Genomic DNA, 18,908 nt, shown 5'->3' with positions numbered 1-18,908 from the left:
GAGCTAAAACTAAAACTTATATATAATAAAAAAAGAAAACAAGGTCATCTTGCTCATGTTGATCCCAAAGCTTTAAAAGAAGCAACAGTACTTCTATTTGTGGTTTTTGGAAACACGCTTATGGAAAGTCAAGGCTGTTTGGTGAGAGCCAGATGGGTTGACACCCAAGGCTATTCCCTTTTTTTAAAGTTGTGTTGCCTTAAACAAACACTATCTTTTATTTTCTTTCTCAGTCCATCAGCCTGTCCTTCAGAAACAGGACATTCATATCATAAAAGAGGCTCGTGTCTCTGCCCCACAATTTCATCTCAACCTCTTGACTTGGCCTAGGTTTGATCAAGTCAAATAGATTTGAGGTGTTTTGATTACCGGTAGTTTAGCAAAGTAACCCATCACCTAAAACCCTGGTAGGGTAGAAGTACTTTTAAGATTACTCAAAAACTATGTGGTTTAGAGGGGTGTATTATGTGTAGAGTGAATGCATTTTAACATAATAGTTAATTTATTTTACAACATAGATCAATAGAGCAAAAGAAGTAATTTCAGAAATATTTTGGGACCTATAATCCGGTGGTTCCACCAGGAGCCAAGTTTTGGGACAAAGACACCCTTACATGCTGGCAAGGGAAGTAGGGAACACAAATGCCGAGATCCAAAAGTCTTACAAAGGAAGATGGGTGAGCCGGTACATGTGGTGGTATGCAACACCCAATATATATGTATAACATCAGCTAAAAAGAAAAAAAAATTACTAAATTGGACCACAGTACAGTGTTAAAAGACATGAAATGTGCTTCAAATCGTTGACTTCTTTGTTCTTTTATTTCCCCAGTTTTCAAACAGGACAATAACATTTATTGTATGAGACAAACAGTCATAGGAGGAAACTAAACACAAATACTTTTCTTCTCCAGTTGAGACTGGACAAGAAATCAAACATAAATGAGAAACAACATAACAGCAGGATTTTTTTTCCTTCTTTTTCTGTTTTATACAAATTTTAAGGGAGAGCCAATGAGAAGAGCAACAGTTTAACATTATCAGGTACTTTTTTTGTGTGATTTCCTGGACTCTGCTTCATATATAAAAGACATCTATAAGAATAAAATAGCGAATTTTAGAATTTAGTGTCATGTTATTTATAATCAAAATCAGTGCATGTAAAAAGGGTTTTAAGTGGAAAGACAACTAGGCGTATACTTTAATCCCTCTTACTTGCGTTGGTCCTGCATCTTAACACCAAAATTCGTTGAAGTGTTAATTACTAAGACTAAATGTTACAACGAATGGTTAATGATAATCACTGCAGTAAAAAAAAATAACTGAAAGCAGGGCAAGCATATTGATGCTTCACATAACAGCTTTTCCATTCAGTCATGTATTACTAAAATTTCTTATAGTTTTTTTTTTTATATCCAGGTAAAAAAAAAAGTTGGTAAATATAAAATACTGACTTATTCTACAAGGGAATCTCATCCAGTAAAGAAAAAACAGCAGCATATGGACTAAGAAGACAGAATGTCATTTAAACTGGAAAAAAGCCAAATAATAATGCCCACCTTGGCAACAAGCTGGTCAACATTCATGTCTGACCTGCTGTTACGTCACAAAAACTTAAGCCTATAGCAATGCCCACAGCACACAAGTTTAAACAGATATTGCTTCAGACCATTAATACATCAGTATCAAATCAAGGCATTAAAATTGGTTTTAAGATATTAAATGATTCCATGTTTTTTTCCCCTTTCAGCCAGAGGAAACAGATCAGCCCACACATAGCTCTATATTGTTGGAGCAGCATGTTCACACCTCCGTCAGGATATTATAACCATCCCCTACCGGTTCAGCTCACTAACACTACTGCAGTGGAGCCTGACTGCCAGAGGAGGAAGGAAGAAACAGAGCAGGAGAAGAGTGTGAAAGAGAGAAAGGAGCAGAATGATCCATCTTTCATCAGCCTTCAACAACAGTTAACCTATCTTAAAAACGATGCAGAGATTTTCAAAATATCCTTCAGTTGAGTAATTCTAAAGTACAAGAAATTGTACAAGTAGTGACTTACCTTAAGTTTTATAAAAGGCAAAATAAACTACCTTAATATTTCTCAAGTCAAAGTAGGTCTAAAAGACTTTCTGAAGAATCTACTTCCAGGTTCAGAAAGAGAAACCTTAATTTATAGATTATTATTGTGTCACACGTCTTTGAGATACAGTTCATAAAAGCAATCATTTTTAAGGACTATGCTAGCAGCTGAATACTACGTATGGAAATACGGTATATATAAACAGAGAAACAGACAATGAATATTAAGAAAACAGGAATAAATCACTAATTTAAAATGACTGTAAAATGAGGGGGAAAAAATTCTTTCAACTTAAACTAAATGAGTGAAATGATGTGGAGTGGATAAATGTTACAATGCTCATCTCAAAACCATTGGGTACAAGGCTCATGTATCAAACACTGAAGAGTACTTACCAAGATTATTGTGTTTGAGAGTTAAATATCCTACTATAATGTAACAATTGGAGAAAAACAATGGTCTAAATGTCTAAATGCAAGCACCCGATTTTAGATGTCCCCAAAAAACAGTTATTCTCACTCTAATTTTGAACAGGAAAGAAGGATTCTTGGCCAATAAAGGAAGTTACTCTTGAATAGGATAGTACAAGTCTTGTGAAGTTTTTACATTGATAAAAACTTGGCTTTACATTATATTTTTATTTGTAAAGCACTTTCCAGTGGGTCAATTGTTTGTAAATATGATTAAGGAAGAACTTTAAAGTCTCTATCCTCTGGCAGAGAGGCAGCCAGTGTAAAGACCTCAGAACTGGACTGCTGTGGTCTACTTTTATCACATAAGGAAAAACAAAGTTATTTTTGCCACATTGTAAAAATATCCAGTACTTCTACCCAGCCGACCACTTTCTTACAGATCAAATGGGTGTCAATTTCAAATAGTAAAATCGGTCCTGAAGTAGAACTGCCAAAGATAAATAAATCAAACGTTAAAAACCCTATTTAACAAAAATCTAAATGTTCAGCCAATGACATAAATACGAGACTTAAAAAGGCTTGACAAATAACTAGGTTGATACTATACGTTAACAATGGTTTACAGTAAATTCTGCCAACATTGTGAAATAAGAACAAGCTGTGGCAGGGACAGAAACAGGATCAGAGCAGATGGTGGAGCAAGAGCAGTGATGATTAAAAACTGCATTCAGTTATTGACAAATTTCAATTTTCTCCCACCATGCCACAGCATCTCATTTTTTTAGCCAACATGCTCTGCTGTAACCTTTATTTGGTTAGTAGGTACAACACCAATCAGCCAAGAAGTCTCAAATTACTTAAATTAAAAATCATTCCCAGGCAAATTTAAATATTTAAAATAATATTAGCATAGATTATCAGATTGATATTAGTATTACCACACTGCATAAGAGTAAGGGCTAATAAAAGAGAGTATGTTAAGTAGTTTAGCAAATAAGAAGGCTCAAGTTCATTTTTACTGCAGTGGTATATTGGGAATCACATTTTCACACAGCCTAAAATTGTCCCCACTCACACTTTCAAAGTACTGGTCTGTTGGTTTAAACTGCTCTCTAGTCACGTTTTCAACTCAAGCCCATTATTTTAAAGTGTTCAAAGCTTTTTGATGCAGCCAGTAATATTTTAAATGTTTTAAACTTAAGTCAAAAAGAAGTAGAGTTGAAGAGTGTGTTGCTGGATCCTTCTAGAATGTTATTTGAAAAAAAAAAAAAACATTGCTTCATCTAATAAATAAAACTGAATTATTTCGGATGTAGGAAAAATGTAAAAACAAACATCAGTTTTCCCACTAGAGAGCTACATTTTATCCTATAAACCAGTGACTCAAATATTTTGCAACAGATCAAGAGAATGATGAATTATAGACTTTAAAGCTGCATCATTTTGGGCCAGAACAGTTTTATATTTAGCCAACTTTCAATCAATGGGGGTAATTGGTGTGCCTCATATGCACCATGTCTATGCACAGGTTCTTAATTAATACATTTTCTCAAAATTAGCAAATATAAAATAGATCCTTATCAAGGAATAAAAAACAGGTAAATTAAAAAATGGGACAGATTGATTAAAAACGATGCTCATAGATTCTAAGCAATACACTTAAGCACTTTCAACAAATTAACCCACATGATGAGAGTATTTTAGAAATAACATTTGTTTAGTTACCAATTAAACTAATGGAAATTTAGAAGGAATAACTAGGTTTCTTGGTGGTAAACCCTTCCCATACTTGAGTCTAGATGCAAGCACAACTCTCAGGAGACAAGTCACCCAGCATACTGACACTTAACCATACTCCAGTCTGTAACACAGCTTTTTGTAAATATCTCACAACTCTCGGCAGTTTGATGGTTTACAAAACAATACTTCCAATTGTTGCATCTTCACTGATTTTTGTCAGTATCTATGTTAAAAATGTATGTATTCAGTTCAGTATCAACCAACACATGAATGTTTTTAGAATAAAACTTGAGAAAACACTCAGCTGTAAAGGCCACAAGGAAAAGGTTGTACAACTGCACTTTGAAAGCTACGTTTACTTTAGTTACTTATCAAGATGGGGTTTTGATCAAACAAAATCTATTTACATTAGTGCCGATGCATTCTGCATTTCACCCACAAGTGGAAAAAAATAATTAAATTCAAATTCAGCCATATCAGACAGTTATTTGTGTCTTCCATCAGTCCTAGGTTAAACTGCTTTTATGTCTGGACAGCCCTGCAGACGTACTTTAAAAGAATGTAGAATTCAGACAAATTTGCATTTCTCACGGTTTGGTTTGATTTTTCTTACATCAGTGAACCAAAAACTTTGGTGAACCAAATCCCATGAACAAATTCCTACAGCTTTTTATTTGTGGATTCTGATTATATCATCTGAAACAAGCTCTGGTCAGTATAGAAAAGGACGCACAAAAAGGAAAACCTAATAGCCTACTTCATCACTATTAACAGCAGAGCAAAAAGATTTATTTTCATGTGACACGACTATCTTGCAACACATACAATGGGTGAAATGAAGACCTAATGAACTTCAAGGACCTAAAAAGTAAACATTTACGCCCCCCTAAATACAACTTTTACCAGACTGTTTTTAGTAATGATTTGCAGTCAAGTCAAACTGCATTAAAAATAAACTACTTTTCAAGATGTCTTAGGCAATGGTCTCAATAACGGAATGTGTAAAGTATTGTTTCAATTATAAAAAAGGGACATTCGACAGAGCAAATAAAAAAAAAAGTATTACAAGTATTACTCCAACATTACAAAAAAGTCCAAACATCTTCATATAAAGAACAGACATGGCTCCATAATTATATAAAGAGTTACCTCCATTATGGATTCATCATCTTTCGTCTCTATATATATATATATATATTTATATATATATATATATATATATATATATATATATATATATATATATATATATATATGGACCGGTTATCACAAGGCTACTCAGTCCTCTGTCCGCTGTTTGCACACAGTGATGAATGGCTTCACAGAGTAATAACAGTTCAACTTGAACTGAGGGCTGATCCTAAGAAGCTGCTGTGGACAGGCAATGGCTCATTGTTTCACTAGGCTCCCTGAAGCTGCAAAAGACACAAAGCGTACTGTACCATGGGCTGGTACTGGCCTACATTACACTCAACAATGGGAGAAGGGGAACTCATCTAGACCTCACAGTGGGATTCACTTCCTCAATCATTTCGCTGACTTTAGAAGACTATCAGACCACTAGCTATTTGCAACTGCTAAAGTTTACAAAAATAAACTGCCAAACCCCTGTCCTTTGGTAACTTTATGGCAAAGGTTAAAGACTGCAAACCAAATTGTTAGGCTTTGTAAAACTAAAGCATTCAAACAAAACATGAACAATTCCTGTCAGTCATTTGGTTTGACATTATGAATGGTACAAACTATGAATAACACAAAAAATGAGTACAAAAAGAAAATTGAGTAAGCAAGCGCAGTCACTAAATGGGTTTCTTAAGGCAGTGTTTTTCAACCAGTGTGCCGCGGCACACTAGTGTGCCGTGGGAGATGGTCAAGTGTGCCGTGGGAAATTACCCTCATTAATCATTCACTGATCTAAAAACATTTTCCATCTCCAGGAAATCAGCTCTTTGTTCATCCAAACAGGCCCTGATAAAACACTGAGTAGTGAGGAATATAAAAGATCTTAAAATTACTTTTTCTTTGTGTTTATTTGATTCTATTAAAGACATTTTGATAAGAATGACGGTATTTACCTGCAGCTATAGCGGTTTGCGGGAAAGTCCCGCCCCTTTACCTGTCTCCGCCAATCATTGTTGAAGGCTTAATCACATGTCAGCAGTCTGACCAATCAGAAGTGGTTAAAGTCTTCACTTCCTTGTTCTTAATTCTGCTCATAAATTCTCTCAGTTCCAACAAAAACACCAGCTAAAGCTCGTCTTTAGCGGTGTAGCTTTCCACAGAGTCCGGTGTCAGACCGTGTCAGACCGTGAACAAAACAATGAAGCTCACAGACGCGAGTCTTTCTGCCCTTTTTCGGCAGTTTTCACACTACATCTCCCATGATGCATTGGCTTAAAGGGCCAGTGTCCCAGCGCACAATGAGTGTGCGTGAAATGTCTAGAAACCTCAACGGACAAACAAACAGTTTCTAAATTTTCTAATTTAACTTTTATTTCATCTCTTAGAAAAAACAGCCGCAACTTCCTGCTTTTTTGGCCACAATTATCACAAAATGCACGTGAGATTGCGGGGGGGATGTCGATCAATTGAGACCATGAATTTCTGCTTATTTATTTATTTTTTTGGGATGCTGGTGTGCCGCGGGATTTTTGTCAAGGTTAAAGTGTGCCGTTGCTCAAAAAAGGTTGAAAAACACTGTCTTAAGGAGACTAAATTGGTTATTTTTTAAAGTGGTTTATAGTCTTCAAACGTTCATTAACGAAGGCTTGAGGTTACTTGTTACTCTAAGCACTGTATCCCAAGGCTTATGTTCTAGTGCTGCCACTCTGTAACCACTAGACACAAGGGCTTTAGGAAATCATTTTCTATCCCCACATTTTGCTTTCAGGTCCTAAATACAAGCACATTTAAGCCCCAACCAAGTCACACAACCAATTATAATTAAAGAGAAGTTAAAGTAGAGTAGCTTTAAATGAAATATGATTTTCTAGCCAAGTGCACATACTCTCTTTACTCCATATGCATGCAGGTGTGTGTAACAAAGTCAGTGACTACAATAAAGTGCTTGACCCTGCTGCTTTTCCTATGTAAAATACAGGCTGCAGCTTAACTAAACTGCATGCTACAATTGTTTTCTTCCTCTGCGATGGCTGGCAAAGAGCCATGCAATGCCAACAAAAAGGCAATTAGAGTACATTCCAGTGCTGACACGCTTTAAAGAATCTCCATCTCAGCTACATCCTCACTGATGACATTATCTTTAATAATGTACTGGACTACACTAGCCACAATTGCTATTCAATTAATTATCCTGGGAAACGGCCTCAGAAGGGAGCAGGCCTAATGACCAAAAAGTCAATGTGGCTTTTTCGTTTTTCTGCTAAGAGGCCATAGCTGATTTTGGTTTTCAAACCTCATGTTTTTTCCTTATGAAAACACGTCAACTTCTTTATGCCACAGAGCCACAAAATTGAAGAGTTTGCAGTGGACATAAACACTGCAAGCTGTGGCTTAACCTGGGTGTTTGTTGTGAAAGGGGGTATATTAGTAGGCTCCTGGTATGAGCTAAATCCTCAAATGCAGCTAATCTTCTTTCACTGCCAGCTCCCACCTCATGATTTCAAGTGCCAAAAAGAAAAAGAAAATTTAAAACCATGGCTGTCAACATCTTTCATCTCGTTGCAGTGCTCAGAAAGAGAAGGGGATGAGAAAAGGTAAATCAGCCACACCAAAAACTTGTTTCTTTTTCTACATCTTGATGCCAATGGACTCAAAGTACCCACACATGGAGTCTAAGAAGAGCTTTAATAAATGTATGGATGATGAAGTACCCCAAGGGCCAGTAACTTTGAAATAATACTTGGGCCAAGAAATGAATGAAAAATGTGAGGAATATTCAAAATAAATGAAAAAAAATTAATTATTTAGTAGTACAAACTGAGAATGCAATATGGCTTCTGAGAAAAGGTTGAAAATTGGCACAAAAAGCCTTTCATGGTCCCCCTGTATGTTCCCAGCACAGGAGGTGACTGTCAGACGGAAAAAGCTATGGAAAGGTGCAAAAAGGGTACAGGTTCATGGCCCGGAGTCACACTAGATTCTCATGTTTGAGTCACGCAGGGCTCTATGCTCTCTGGCCCATTTGACTACTTTTTTTTTTTTTTTTTCACAACAACTCCCTGCCTACACTTTATATATTTATTATACTAGTGTGTTTTGTATAAAAGCTGCTTTTTCCATTACTGGGCAGAGAAAAGGATAGCAAGAAAGAATAAAAAGAGAATAAAATTAAAAGGAAGGTACTTAAGTCTGCCAGCAGGATCAAACAAAAATAATATCAACTCCAGCTAAAATATGTTATTAATACAGGGGGAAACAGTTTGCCTTTTAGTTTCTAAGAAGCTGTAATGTTTTTAGCAATTCTTAGCATCTCATGAAGGCTTGAAAAAAATGTTTAACCTTACAATTCACCAATGTAAGTCATACAAGACCACTTTCTTACAATGTTGGTTTTTAGGCTGCTTCTCCTATAGTATGTTGAGACTAAAATGTGCAAAAAGGACTAAAAGCATAGATATTTATACACTGGACACATTATCTCTGATGTTACTTAGAGAATACGACATGGTCAAAATGAAGCCTTAATTAGGACAAGTAGTTAACTGGAGCATTCACCACCTAACCCAACATTCATTCATCATCTTCTAGTGTTGTCCCTATCCCGGCCACTCGTGGGTAAAGGCAGGGGACATCCTGGACAGGTCGCCCGACAGATCCCCCATTGTAGTTCTGTTTCAGGTCCCCCAGCCAGGAATTGAACTTGCTGTGAGTCAAGACCATTAACCACTGCACCATCGTGCAGCCCCAACCCAACAGTGAGCAGAAAATGGCCAGTTGGGAAGGGCAAACAAAAAGAGAACTTTAATGAGTCAACCTATGGGATCTATGTGGAAAAACATGCCGCTATTAAAGCTCAAATGGAAAATCAATACAATAGTTTTAAAAAGTTTTCATAAACAGTTGTCATAAATTGCAAACAAACCATTTTGGAACTGAACTGTAAATATTCATTCAAAGATATGTTTTGTTTTTGGTATAAAGATGGCTCTTCAACAGCAGTCTCAAAAATGACGATGGCAAGCCCTTAGTTAATGGTTTATATTTAGTTTGTGTAAAATTATGACCTAGACAAAGTCTATTCCCATCCACAGCCCAGTCACCTGCCACTCAGCAGGGTTGGCAAAAGAAAAAGGAAGTAATTTGACCACATGCTATCTCTGGCAATTAAAAGTCTGAGGATACAAAATCATTGTGGCTGGAGAATCATCCAGAAAACACATCTGACCACACAGTGCAGATGGTTACCCTTAAGAAATCTGATTGTATTGTAGGTTTATTTCTGTTAGGAGTGTACTTCCACTCCACTATGACCCAACTGCATCCTCAGTTACAGTTTTTTTTTGTCAGTGTGTCTTTCTGACACTGTTGAAGTCTTCACCAAATTAGACCCTATGCATATTTTAAAAAGGCTACTAAGCAAGCAATGAGGAAGAAAAAACAATAGGAAATTCTGTATTTCATAATGTTTGTTTGAGCTCGGAAGCCTGCCCAATGTGGGAAAACTTAGATCTGTGATGCAAGGAGAGAAACCTTGAAGGAGGGGCTGTAAGCAACAACAAAAAAGGAAAAGTCTTAATGTGGTACTGATAGAAATAAGTTGCATCTTACAGGAGCTCTGCTGCACCACATTAAGAAACTAAGCAAAACAGCATTAGCCATATACTATTATGTACTTTTCACCTATATGCTTTTACTGGCAGAATCATGTTTCCCAGACATCGTGTACATGTGCAAATGTCAATGCAAATTTGACCTAAAGTCATTTGATACTGGCATGGTGTGGTGGCAATCACTTTCAGCAAGAAGGCCTTGGTTTGAATACTAGGTTAGTCAGCTGTGTGGAGTTTTAATTTTCTCCCCATGTATGTGTTTGTTTTTTCTGGGGTTCTTCAACAGTCTACAAACATGCTTTGTAGGTTGATTGGTCAATCAAAATTGTCCCCAAAGACTAATTGTGAGAGTGTGTCTGCAGATAGCCCTGCACTGGACTGGTAAACTGTCCACGATGTCCCCTGCCTTCGTCCTGAAGTAGCAGGAGTAGGCTCAAAAGAGGCATGTATTCAGAGCCGTCTGACAAGACACGGATTTGCATAGCCGCTGAACCAAATACATCTGGCATGCAAAGCTTTGCACTTTCCTCTTAAACCTACATGTCATACCAGAAAGTTTTCAGTCAACTAGAAACGTGCTTGAACAGATAGACCCCAGACCATCAAGAAGACAAGAGCAGCAATGGCATCTCTAATGGCAGACCGTTATAATCACCATTCTTTAGAAAGCCTGAGAAAAACAAATTCCAAGCAGGACCCAGAGGCATACTTACTTTGGAATTTACTGTGCTTTTTTTTATATCCAAACAACACTGAAAAACTCAACAACAGTGGGTAGATAGGGCTGTTTAATGGCTCCAACTCACACCTCATATTGTTCCCACCCATGATAAAAATCATTCAAATGAATTTAGTGAAGCGAGTTTCCACTAAGCTAAAGCTGCACATTCAAACACGGGTATATTCTGCAGAGTAGGATATTTTCTGATAATTTAATGTGATCCAACACTATTAGTCACTTAGCACTATATTACAAAAAACAAAACAAAACTTCAACAAAAAAACGATGTTGAGGTGAAATGCAAGGTTGCAGAATTTAAGTCAGTGCTTCCATGGTTATCCAAGATCTTAACTAATGTCATCATTGACACAACTTCTACATCATTATATTGTGTAACAAAACTAAAAAAGGAAATGATAAGCATTAATAAGGAATTTAGCACAAGACACTAAGATACAATTCAGTTAATGGAAAAGACTAGTAAAAGGTAGGCTATGATTAGAAGTGAGCATCTGTGAAAACTACTATGGTTTCACACCAAAGAACCGTCAGACATGCAACATTTGCTTTAAAGATGCAATTTTATTAGAAGAAGAAGCTTCATGGTCTTTGCAGATCTAGAAAAAGTCTGACCGGGTACTGTGTATATGTGTCATTTGTATTGAGAGTACGGGGCAGATGGAGGTGCATCTAGAGAGGTGGAGGTTTGCTCTCAAATGAAGAAGAAAGAAGGTCAGCAGCAGAAAGACAGAGTTTCTGTGTGTAAATAAGAGTCTTAAAGTGGAGCAGTGAGGTCACAGGGAGCAGATGTGAAGAAAATCCAGGAGCATGTGTGGGAAAGATGTGAAGAGGCGTGTACAAGCAGGTTGGAACGGGAGAAGGAAGGTTTTCAGAATGATATGTGGCAAAAGAGTGTCAGTAAGAATGAAAGGAAAACAAGACTGAGGAGAGCAGCCATGTTGCTTTGAAGGTCATGTTTCCCAACACTGGTTAAGGCTCAGTACCTTCCATGTTTTCAATGGTGCTCTACTAAAACAGGATGACAGTCATGAAAATCAGCTGCATTTAAGCTGAGTAGAAAACAAAACAAGTGAGACAGTGTGCCCTGAGGACTAGGCTGGGGAAACAGTGGCTCTGAGAATGAAACAGAATAGAAAGTAACTTTCTCCAAAGACAACAACAATAATATATCACTGGTATTATATACATGTAAAAATAGTAACAGGCACCCAGCTACACTTGGGCCGAATCCGAATTGCTTCCCAAGCCATCTGGCTCCCCCCTATTGCCCATTTGAAGGGGCATTGAAAGCCTTAGTGCTGGTCGAAAGTGTTTTTAAGGAGGAGCTGTAGGTCTGACCTCCGCCGGTAGAGTAATCCGCGTCTCGCTGAGCCGCAGAAGAGAAACGCATTTCTTCATATGGCTGTGCTTTGAATCACAAATGTTCACATTTAAATTTAAGTTATTAAGTTTTTGTTTTTGCATTACAGTTTAAAGTTAAAAACTGATGTTGTGTATTTTCCGAGCGCTTAAGTAGCCCTTCGATGATGACGACATTATAGAGCAGTAGTAACCTCCAAATTTGAAAACACTATTCTTTCCATAACCCTCTGCTTGGAGAGATAAATGTAGGGGCAGGGAGAAGCCAAAAGGGGTAAGGAACAAATTCAGATTCAGCATTGGTCTGGGCTGATTCAAGCATCACAAGCAAAACTTGTCTATTGAACAGCACAATAATAATACAAATGGCAATTGTGGTCACGGAGGATAATAATTGTTCAATGGGAATTTTTTAACAAACAAAAATCTTCAAACTGTAAACAAAATTTGATTATACATGTTCTAATCTTTATCTTTATTTTTAGTTTGAAAACCCTCCTGTTTATTTTTCTAATACAAACTCCTGACATGAAGGTAATGGATCTTACTGATAGCCTGGGGGCATTCTTCACATAACTAAAAAGCAGCCACAGCTCATTTCTCTCACTCAAAGTAAATCACTGTAGGCCGTTACTTTTGAACTGAACTTCAAAAAGCACACCAAATGACAACTTACATCATTCAGACATCAGAAGATAAAGAAAAGCAACCATTTGCAGGAATAAAAACTTTGGGGAGAGTGGTGTTTTGAAGAGGTCAAACTAGATGCAATATCTTTGTTTTCACCCACAGTTTGTTTGTAGAAAATGCTTAAAGAATTTTAAAATAATTACTAAAAAGAAAATACTAAAAAGACTACAATTTATTTTTGCCTAAAATGAAAAAATTGAATAGCTTAAACAGCTTTGCCTCACTTTAGACAATGAAATATGTTTATAATTACTTTAACACAGTTTTGTGTATTCTTGTTTTCATCTTTAATTTTATGTTGGAGTCTTTCAAACACTGCATCAGAATATTGAGATGCTGTTGGGCACCTAAAGGTGGAGCAGATCTTTATTCAGTGGCAGAGGAGCCTTTATATTTTAAGTGTAACAGGGTTATTTGCAGTTTGTGACAATAAAAAATGAAATCGAGAGTCAGCACCATTGAAAACTTATGATTGTAAAAACGAAGCAATGTGTTTGTCTGAAGAAACCAAATATTTGGGTGAAATATTGACAAAGTCGTGAAGTCAAATTTGCTCTAGTTTTGAACTTTTGGAAAATTGGATTTAAATGCAATGAGACCATTTATTAAAATATTTGGAGTTAAAGAAATAAGGCAAATAAGGAGTTTAACAAAAGATAGTTCTTTGTTGAGCTATTCTGGGATAAGAAACATTATAAATTTTATTAAAATAAAGTGGAAAAATTTGCCAAAAGACAAATAGTAAGCTAATGCATTATTAAGCCAGCCTATAAGTATTGTTAGCTGTAACTTTGTTTATAAAGCTGAACAGCCATATGGTTTTTATAAAGGAGTTTTTACTCTCACTGCTGTTACTTCCAATACACTTAGGGCTCTTATTCATAAATGCATCAAACATGTATTTTATTATTTGCATTTTAAATTTTATTTGTTGTAATTTTATTTTTTGGCTAATCTTTTACCCCTTCTCTTGCAGGAACACTTATCACTGAAAATGGGATTTTTATGCCGTTCCCCGATATAAGAAAACATTTGCTGGTTCTACTTATTGAATAAACAAAAATGGTTATTAAAGACCACTTCAATGAAATTTGTGTTTGTGGTGTTTTAAACACGTTCTTGTGTAAAGACAATTTAGCTTTAAATTGCACTTCTGAGTATTTCTTTATTCAAATGGTTGTGAATCAGAATCAGATGGGGGGAAACAAACATTTGAAAAAGTTTGTAGCATGTGAACCGATGGACGACAGGATGTGGAGCCGGGCTAACTCTGCACCAACAGTCCCAGAAAACCCAACCGTTTTCTTGATTTTGGCAAAAAAAAAAACAAACGGCTTAATTATAATTAAAATACCGTAGGGAATACTTTTACAGAACATCAAAAGTTAATCGGAGTGGGACTTTAAAGGTTGACATCTTGTTGCTCTAACAATGTCTGTTAAGTTCTGGTTGCTATTTGGGTGTTGAAGCAAATAAACTACTTTTCAAATTCAACTTTTGCAAATAGGCATGAATACATCAAGTTGTAAAGTAAAAAATGCAATCATGCCATTAATCATATTTAAAAGTTTTAGTAGGTGTCCATCACTAGAACACTATTTGTGTTGTTTTTTTGTCACAACTAGTGTTTATTTCACTGAATCTGGTCCCTATTATTTAGCAGTGGGTAAAGGTACTTATGTCAATCAAGAACAACTTCCAGATGCCACAGAATGAAGTAAACTTCTCTTTAGTATAATAACAATATCCAAGAATAAATATACAGCAGAAACACCATGTGTCATTTTATTAAACTTGTGAGTGGGAGGAGATTCACCGGTTGCCATGGTGTAAAAAAAAAAAAATGAATAAAAATGTTTTTAAAAAAAATGAAAAGGAAAAAGAACACTGCCTGAGCATGTCTCCTCATGTCTGTGCCGAGTTCTCCTTACAGTTAAGACCAGAGCTTCCTAAATGAATACCATCACATTTTCTGCAGACTCCACCTCTCACAGATCAGACGATGCCTTCAAGGGCTTGAACAAACATGAAAGGTATGGCTGTTGGATTCTGCGTTGCGCTAAGAACATTACAACCTCTTGAGGTTCCGCTCCCCCGGAAAATCGCTGCACCACACATTCTCACAGTCATGTTTTAGGATCTTTCTAAAAAACCGCAGTCAGGATTTCATGGCAAAAGGGGGCTTTACGGTGCAGAAGTCAAGTAAGACAGATGAGAGTCCCTCTGTTCCCTTTGGTGCGATCATTCTAATTCTCCCCACCTCTTCATTTTTCTCTCCCCGAGATGCACATGAACCTCCCGTGGGCAAAGGGAGGGTGGTGTGAATCAAGAGGCAGACAGCCAGAGACCGAGATAACGGCAGCATGTGCATCAGTGGAAATGTGGCTTGCTGCTCTGCACAAAATATTATTTACAGCTCACACCGAGGAGAAATTACAGCAGCTATCCTCTACAGAAGCAGGAAAATCAGCTGATCTGGCAACACTTTGAGAGAAGTCAGGAGGAGGGTCAGGCACTATAATTATTATATTGCCTCTCCTTATTCACTGTCTGTATCTATACTGCTCACACAGCATGTGAGGCTTCAGCGCACTGGTGACAAAACGTTTTTGGTGCATTAGAGGTTGATAAAGAGAAAGTAAAAACGGTCTAGCCTTCATAATGTGACTTTGAAAGCAGTTACATAATTCACTCATTTATAAGAAAAATAGAAAACAATGAATTAAATGAATGAACTTTAAAAACCAAAAGTAATAAAAACAACTGAACCACACATACCATCAAAGCACTTTACACAGGCAAGACATCCTTAAATGAAAAATGTAAGGCCACATTTCACAATCCTAGAAATATTGATTTCCTTTTTTCTTGTTTATTAATCAGTTAAATACCTTTTTTGTGCTATTTAATTAATATTTTTTGCTTAACTGCCAACACTGATTTTTTAAAGGCCCACTTTTCTGTACAAATGAAGATAAATGAGTATTGATTCAAATATTTTAGAACCTTTAGACAGCTTTCTATTTTAATTAAATAAAGCTCGTCTAAAGGTTTTGAAAATCTCTTCATAACCAATGTAAGCTGCAACTATATGCAAAACGTCAAGTTAAAGCAGAAAAAGGAAGTCAAAGCAACGACATTTCCTTTGTGATAAGGCTGTCAATACACAACTGTAATAGTGTTTTTCAACCTCTTGCTGCAAAAATACTTTTTTTTTAATCGACAAAGTGACAACTTGACAAAATATGATAGCTTTTTTTTTAAAGCCTCAACATCACGCAGGCTTTTTTTGTTTTAATTGATCTTTTTAAAACGACAGGTAGAAAAGCTGCAAAGGGAAATGCGAGTCATTTGAGGGTCTATTTGTATCTTAAATCAGCTGACATTTTTAGCATTTGTTTAAAGATACAGGTTTTATTTTTGAGTCGATAAGATTCTTCTCCATTTCTAAGAAGTGCGGTGTGATGCAAAGACAGAAGATGTGAAAATTTAACCCAAACAGGACGTACCATTTCAACTTCCCCGTTCCCATCATAATAATAGGGTTCAATGCCATGGGGACATTTTTGATGCAAATGTTAGTACAGTAAACAGTGAACTGAAACCTGTCCGGCAAGAATAAACTCAGCAGGCGGGAGTGTACCATTTTCAGTAAGACTCCACGATCTGATTAAGGAAATAGAAACACATCCTTAATTTTAGCGTTCTTTCTATACGTTTTCAATCATGAGAAAAATGCCAGTATATGTAAAAACATCAAAAATCTAATTTTCACTGGAGTGGATCTTAAAATCTGGAAGGGAGAATTTATTTTATTTTTTTATGTCTAGCTTTGCTGGTCCAGAAATGGTTGATGTGCTCTTTAGTTTCTCTCAGTAAGGAGAAACCGGTTTCAAGCTTTGTACTGACATTACAGTTTAAGGTGTTGTCAAAACAGATCAGAATGATTTGTGAAATCATCAAAAAACAAACATATTAGTGTACACTAAGCTTTTAACTTGAAAAGACTTGATGAGTGGCTTAAAATGCAGGTAATTTATTATAATGATCTTAAAATCCCACTCTGATCATCTTTTGTCAAAGCATTCAGAGTAGTCTTTTAGTAATGATTATACCGTTTTTAGGCTAAGCAAAATCAAACTAGGGCTGCATGATGAAGAAAAGTCGCGTTTTGCAATATTAATGATCAATATTGCGATAACTGAACAAATAACAAAACAACCCAAAACATCAATTCGATTTGAGTTTAATTTAAATAAGAGTCATTATAACTTAAATTAGACTCCAAATGACCCTCATCTACATGGAAGGTGAACTTCTAACATAAATTGATTGGTTAACATCTGATTGGTTAAAAATGTCAAATGCATTAAGGGATTTGTTTGATTCATTAAAAACTTCAAGCTTGATTGTTTTAGCACATTCAAGATAACCATTGCAATTTTCACCGTCTTTTGTGAATTGCTTATTCCACAGCTTAATATCGGGATAATGACAAATTTCCAATTTACTGTGCAGACCTAAAAAAAATGTCATTTTCTAGGACATAGTTTCTGCAGAGCAGCAGTGGTTTATTTGAAAATCACCTCTGAGTTGCAAGTGGGTCTGTGGGCGTGGAAGTAAGGCACTACTAATATCCCATCATTCCTTCGGTTACCCGCTACCTTTACAGCCCCTCACAAGAATATATCACAAACACCAAAAGCACAATTCATTGGAGTGGGTCTTTACATTGGTGGCAAACTACACATATTTAAAATTCAAATTAAAATAATCCCTAAAATTAAGCCCACTAATAAGGAAAAATTAAAATGGTCACCCTAATGAACATTATACATTTATAAGAACAAGTTCAAATAAATTGTTGAGAAATTCAAGGTTTTCAAGGGCAAATCTTTCCATGTTCAATTCAATTTGATTTGTGTCGCCCAAATGATCTTTAGAAGCACGTGCTCAACCTCAGAGGGCAGAAAAACAGGAACTCAGAGAAAAAAACAAAAACCTTAAACTGTTAAGTTTAGCAAACGTGGAGGGGTTCCAGAGTCTGAACTCACCTCCAAACTACAGTGGGAGCAAATGAAGTGAGGCGACAGCTGCGTCGCGTTGCTTAATAACTAACAGTGTGAAAGAAGAACAGAGACACGTTTGCAGGGATGCGGGTTCGTTTCCTGCCTTGTCGTGTCAAAATGCTGAACTCCGCTACGCTTTGGGCTTTCCGTTCCATCACAGCACAGGAAAACGCTAGCTGAACATCACAGGCTAACTTGGTGTGTGCGTGTGTGTGAGGAGGGGGGATGATGCCGGGCACACATACCAAACACTTCAGTGTCTTCCGAGACATCCTCTCGCGTGGGTCGTGTTGGATTTTGCGGCACAGATGAACTCCTCTGACGCCTCCTGGCTCCGCTTCAGCGTCTCCTGGGAATAACTTTACATGTATATGAGTTTACTGGCTAGCGCCTTGGCTATCTACTCTCTAGTCTAGCTATGTGAAATGCCGCAGCGACGCTACATCGTTTCCATTTTGTTTGTCTTCGGTATCTTCGCACCATTCGCATTCTCTTCTTCCCCTCGGACTGTTTTCCGCGCTGCGCTGCTCTAATCGCGCTCTCTGTTGCTCTCGGCTGAGGCAGTCCCTGACATTTCTCTCCGTGCCCTGTTGCTTACACGCCTGCTGCTCATTTGTCACTCTCCAGCCCGCCTCCACGCTGACCGCAAAGCTGCGCACCGGCACGGGGAGAGGAACTAACTTCTGCCGGCGGTTCCCGCACACGGACCGCTTCACCTTCCTGTCAAACAAATGTTCACTAAGACGAGCAGTAGCCATCCACAGACGTTCACAAGCTCCACCCGGCGAAGGTGCGGCGACTGAGCTTCGCGCGGACTTATGGGAAACGTAGTTACCTTAACTGGCCATGCTGGAAAGTCAAATGAAAGGCTTGACTTCTGCAAAACATATTTCTTGTGGAAAAACAAAGTTGAAGATGTATCATTAAAAAAGCTTTCATAGATTCTAACAAATCAATACATACAAATTTAAAAATAAAAAACAACAAAAACTGTACATTTTGTACATGTAGGGCCTACAGTCACCTGCCACTTTATTAGGTACACCTCCAAAGTACCGTGTTGGAACCCCTTTGCCTTTA

The 18,908-nt window shown here is 37.0% G+C and overlaps 1 protein-coding gene across 9 annotated transcripts in view; it reads right to left on the bottom strand.

The window, feature by feature from the left end:
* The window catches only part of atp11c (ATPase phospholipid transporting 11C (ATP11C blood group)), a 59,959-nt gene extending 41,337 nt beyond the window's left edge, over positions 1-18,622 (bottom strand). For 4 of the 9 annotated variants that reach the window (XR_013658517.1, XM_078953980.1, XM_078953979.1 and 1 more), the window contains exons 1-2: positions 18,309-18,557; positions 18,074-18,187 (exon numbers count right to left, since the gene is read on the bottom strand). Coding sequence is in view for 8 of the 9 variants with exons in the window: in XM_078953980.1 (XP_078810106.1) it covers positions 18,074-18,187; positions 18,309-18,317 (123 nt within the window). In the remaining variant the exon portion in view is untranslated. Of the gene's footprint in view, positions 1-5,385; positions 5,553-18,073; positions 18,251-18,308 lie in introns of those variants that run through there. The other 5 variants (XM_078953984.1, XM_078953982.1, XM_078953983.1 and 2 more) reach the window with 3 other exon arrangements.
* Between the last annotated feature and the right edge of the window lie 286 nt (positions 18,623-18,908).

This window comes from Oryzias latipes, chromosome 10 (genome assembly GCF_053564925.1).
Source record: "Oryzias latipes strain Hd-rR chromosome 10, Olatipes_Hd-rR_3.1".
Lineage (NCBI taxonomy): Eukaryota > Metazoa > Chordata > Actinopteri > Beloniformes > Adrianichthyidae > Oryzias > Oryzias latipes.
Note: the sequence above shows the minus strand (reverse complement) of the source record. Positions and strands in the feature narration are given on the sequence as shown.